Source organism: Denticeps clupeoides, chromosome 1 (assembly GCF_900700375.1).
Source record: "Denticeps clupeoides chromosome 1, fDenClu1.1, whole genome shotgun sequence".
NCBI lineage: Eukaryota > Metazoa > Chordata > Actinopteri > Clupeiformes > Denticipitidae > Denticeps > Denticeps clupeoides.
Window position 1 is genome coordinate 13,247,869 of NC_041707.1, and position 5,289 is coordinate 13,253,157.

The window sequence follows — 5,289 nt, forward strand, 5'->3', positions numbered from 1 at the left end:
AGTCGTTAACCTCCATTAATCAGTGATGAAATTAAGTGATTGAGGACATTAAGGTCTAGACATGCATTAAACATTGCAGGAGGAAAATGTTACGCTTCCAATAATGCTGTCATTCTGTCAGCCTTGGGGGCTGTTATACAATTTATTATCATTGTTGTTATTAGTAGTAGTAGTAGTAATCTGCATTCCTTTAATGAACACAATTTTCCACAAACAAATGTTTAGAAAATGACTATTTATTATTTTACAATAAGTTTAGGGGAATCCAGTGATATATGTAAATAATCAATAATCAGATTAAAGTGCCAAATAACAGTTATACAAATGGTAAATCTGTACAAAAAAATTACATTGGAATGTGAGTTCTGAAAGAACATACGCCGTGACTTGTGAGCTCACACTTGACGGCTCACGGCACAATATTTTGCCCTGATCGTGGGACGACACTTCTGTCCGTGGCGACTGTCTTTCTGTCCAGCAAGTCCACGTGCAAATCAGGGGAAAACGTATCCAGCGTAGAGCATGTCGCTGACTTCTGTAGGGACTTCTGTAGGGTCCGGCTCACTGAAAGGCACGACTTCATCTTACAACAGCGCCTTTTTTTTTTTTTGGCATAGCACTCTTTGGTATGTTCGCAACGACACGTTATTTCATGTCCGTAACTCGTGTTACGCTGAAACAATGGTGTCTCTGTGCCTTGTCATTTTTTTTTTTTGGTTTCTCGGTTGGCCATTGTTCTTCCAGTGTCCCCATTTCACTTGTTTGGTTTGGCAGCTGACGTCACTTGATCTTGGCAGGCTTTAGCTCCTTGACCTGCATGTGCAACGTTTTGTGCACCGCCAGCGTCCGCGACTGACAAAATCCCTTCCCGCACTCCTGGCATTTGAACGGCTTCTCTTTGGAGTGAATGTACCTGCGGGGCGGGGCGGGGCGGGGCAGAGAGAACAGAGTTGAACGCTTAACAAGTCTCATCTCTCATCTTTAATGAAACGATGGTTTAAGAAGCAAGCTGGTGCTGAGAGTGTGGTGTTGGCATACCTGTGGTCTCTCAAGTGGTCCTGCCTCCGGAAGGCCTTGTGGCAGATGTCGCAGGTGTACGGCCTCTCGTCCGTGTGCGTCCGCTCGTGGATCAGCAGGTTGTAGGACTTGGTGAAGTGGCGGCCGCAGAACTTGCAGACGAACTCCTTTTTGGTCTTTAACGGGTGGCGCCCGCGGCTGGGCTTCCTCTCCGGAGAGAGCTTGCCCACGTCTAGAAGGCAGCCCAGCGCCGGAGGGTGTGGCTGGGCAGCGCTGGTGCTCAGGTCCTCCGCCTTCAGGGGGTCCTCCTGGGTGGCGGCCGCTGCCAGGTTGGCAAAGTCGAACCTGGGCTTGCTCTTGGGGGAACCGCTGGTGCCGGTGGAGTCCTGCTTGGCGGGCTGGATGAGGTGGGGGAAGAGGGGGATGGACGGCAGGGGGAAGCGGCCGTCCACCAAGGCAGGGAGCTTGGAGAAAGTGCAGCGGGGCAGGGCGAAGGGCGGGTAGCCCAGAGTCCACTGGTGGAGGTGGACCGCATGGAGGGCGCTGAAGCTGTAGAGGCCTGGAACGGGATCGGCGGGGAGCTGGAAGCCGTTGGAGGTCTGCAGCAGGGAGTAGTTGGCCAGCTGCAGGGACGGGTGGAGTGGGACCGGGGCTGGGAGAGTTTTACTTCCCATGGCTGATAAACTGATTCGAATGACAATATGGAATCTTCTGAAAAAAACAAACAAACAAAAAAAAAACATTTTAAGTACATAAAAAATTACATAATGATGGTTAATTAATGCTAACAACACAGGAGTCACTAAAGAGGTTTAGTTGGAGCACAGACAAGAAAGAACTGTGCTAATTCATTCTGTTCATCGTATAAGTTTTTTTTTCCCTTTTTATTCCAGGAGCCTTAATGTACGGGAAATTTTTGCACCCCGACTAAAATCATCTCCTGTTAGGGAGTCTGTAACCCCCCCAGGCCTTTACTACAACCCTGAGGATGCCTCTCTGTGGCCTATGCTGTGGATCTGACGTTGGAACTCAGAGCCATGTGTGATTTGAAGCTGTGTGTGATTTGACCTGATAAATCAGGAGTGAAAACGGAGTAAAGAGTACACAGCCTCGGAACTCCGCCTAACAAAGAGAACAATGAAAAGTGAGGGTTGGCACCCGCGGAGGGACTGAAAAGACAAGGATGTTTGACGTGCTGGAAAAGACGAACCTGCAGACACACACACACACACACACACTGCTTTATAGGCCTGACAGGCATAAGTGTCTGTTGGGTGTAGGTGTTCCCTTCTCCCTGGATTCTTGCCCCAGGCCATTTAGCTCAAAGACACCATTCACCATTTAATCCGGTTTGATAAGGACCGATACGATATACAACGGCACCTCTTTTCATTTATGGACTTCATAGACAGGTGGCATGCGCATCACTCACACGAGTCTACAGCGCGTCTCGGGGTGCCTTAAGGATCACAAACCATTCGTGCCCCCCCCCTTCCATGACCCAGGCTAACATGATTTGAAACACTAGATTCTGAAGTTATTTTACCTTGAGTACATTTCCCACTGCAGCCTACTGTGAAATGTCATATGGTTTTCATAAATGATTATACCATCAGCCCTGTGGGACAGGGCCGTTTCTTTGGCAGCTGACCTTCTCTGTTGTAAATATGGAAGGAGGGGGGGGGGGGGGTGAAATGGGACTAATTAGAGCCTCTGAGGCTCAGGGCAGCACCCCCCCCACCCCCACCCCCGGAGATTTCGACTTTCTGATCACGACGCAGAAATAATTGACTTCTACTCATGGAGGTCATTAGAGGAGATCAGCGCTGCTCGCCCTCCAGCACGTCTCCTGTCCTTAACCCTTTGAAGTCCGACGCCATTTAACGGGTGGGGAGAGAAGGGGGGGCGTGACCCGCACGCAAGGTGACGCATTTAGCGCCAAATGCATCTTTTAGTAAAAAAAAAAAAAAGTAACAACAAATTAAAAGAATGATATAGACATATGTATGAATGTATGTATGTGTGTGTGTGTCCAAATTCAAATCGGACGGCGAGTAAAGTTGGCTGAGCCGCGAACTAATTAGTCGCGCCGGCGACGCCGCTTTGTTCCCACATTTCTCAGGGCCCATGAAAGGCTGGCTGGCTGGACACAACTTCAGCGATGGGACCCGGGAACCAAGAAGAAGAAGAAAAAGCCCCGAACCCCTGCACCCACCCAGCATGAGGCGATGTGTATTCGGCACGTGGGAGCGCAGTAAAAGAGCGATTAAAAAGAAAAACGGTCCTGACGAAAGATACAACGAACTTCGTTTCTTTTCGATTATAAATATACAAATGATTAAAATTCGCCAGAACATAAATGGGAGAATTTAAAAGAATAACAATCTATACAATTCGTATCCAATAAATGACCTGTTACGTTGTGTATTTAACCTCATCAAACCCGCTTTATGAATTAAATAAATGAATTAAACGTGGAAAACCACAGGGCTTCCGAACAGCTTTAATTACAATAAAAATAATATACAATGGAAATTACAATTTATTACGAATGAATATGGACTTCTAATTAGAACCATGATTGGTTTCAGTGCACCCAATTAGCATTTTTTAGGCTAAAAACAATGTATTATTGCATATTTGCATATGTGTATTTTTTTATTAATATCCTCGCAGGAGAAAGAAAGGAAGGAATCTAAGTTACAGAAGTGTTGCTTTGAATCCGCTGTAAAAAGATGCCAATTTGTTGTGAATCAGAAACGAAGGCCGCGGCGGGTTTTTTTTTTTTCAGAATCGCACCCGTCTTCACCAAGATAAAAATCTAACTTGACGTTTTTACTTATCCTCATATTTTACGAATAAACATTTACGAACGAAAAGTGAATGAAACCTCGGAGGCGTGCGACGCGCGGACAATTTTTAATCGGGATGCGTGGAGGTCGGAGGTCGGAGGTCACATCACACCTGCCGGAGCGCCTCTCGCCGCGAATAAAACCGCGAACCGCGCACCCCACGGCACCTAACTTGTGTCCCGAGCAGAAGACGCGGAAGAAAGTTCCCTCCCCGCGCGGCGCCTGTCGTTCTGGGTTTTTTTTTTGTTCCTTTCTGGTCCGCATGGCGGGAGGAAAGAAGGCGGTTTTACCTGCTGCTTCCCGAACTTTCTCTCGGCGCGGCGCGGCGCGGCGCGTCGGTCTCTGTCGGTCACGCGCGGCCGTGCGCGCGCGCGGGACGGGGGTCTCTCGCTCGTGTCCGCGCCTCCAAGTCAAACCTCCGCCTTTATTGCGGCCGCACATGCGCGTCACACGGCCGGCCCCCCGTTCCAAAAAAAAAAAAAAAAAAAAAAAAAGACATTTTAAAAAGAGAGAGAGAGAGAGAGAGAGAGAGAGAGAGAGCGGGGACCCGGGATCGCGTTTCCTCCCGACAGGTTGCGCGGCGGTTTATATATATAAATATATATATATATATAAAAACAAAAAACTTTTCCGAAACTTTCATCTGCGGCTGCTGCGGCTCGGCGTGGAATGGACCGCGCGTAAAAAAAAGGAAATTACATTTAATAAAAGAATGATAACATGGTGAAAATGACAGCCATCAAAAATGAACGTAATTCGTGGGTAAGGCGTTGATAAAGATTAACGCTGGACCGTTTGTCCATAAATGAAAAAAGGAACCTGATCCCAGATCAGATTGTCTCTTGTTATGCTAATTTAGTGCTCTTTTTTGTTTCCCTCACGCTGTAAATGGAGATGCTATGATGAAAGACAGTATTTAGACTTTTCTTAATATATATATATATAGAGAGAGAGAGAGAGAGAGAGAGAAAGAAAGGTGTGTGTGTATGTTGTTGTTGTTATTATATATATATATATATATATATATATATATATATATATATATATATAATTTAAATGAATATATATATATAATTTAAATGAATTACATTTTTGATTTTTTTGTTGTTGTTTATTTTGTTTGTTTATTAAAAAAAAAACCATCTACGGGCTGGATAGTAATTTTTATGATTTCCACCACCATCATTATAATCATCATCATCATCACCATACACAGGAGCAGCAGCATCACTAGTACCTGAGACACGTGAACCATATTTCATACTTTTCCATATTTCAGCCTTGAGAAATGCGCCCGGTCCAGTCCGGCATGAGGTGATGAGAAGCAGATTGAACAGGACCCACTCTTTAATCTCCTCTTTAAAACGGGGCTTCAGTTCGAGGTGGAGCGAAGCAACGTATCACATCTTGTTTTATAATA

General features: G+C 45.9%; 1 protein-coding gene across 1 annotated transcript; it reads right to left on the reverse strand.

The window, feature by feature from the left end:
* Positions 1 to 218: 218 nt before the first annotated feature.
* Positions 219 to 4,279, reverse strand: osr1 (odd-skipped related transcription factor 1). The gene is made up of 3 exons (XM_028988003.1): positions 4,160 to 4,279; positions 1,039 to 1,728; positions 219 to 913 (listed from the first exon to the last, which is right to left on the reverse strand). Exons 2-3 carry the CDS (start codon positions 1,689 to 1,691, stop codon positions 781 to 783), a joined length of 786 nt encoding a protein of 261 aa, XP_028843836.1. The 5' UTR covers positions 1,692 to 1,728; positions 4,160 to 4,279; the 3' UTR covers positions 219 to 780.
* Positions 4,280 to 5,289: the final 1,010 nt, after the last annotated feature.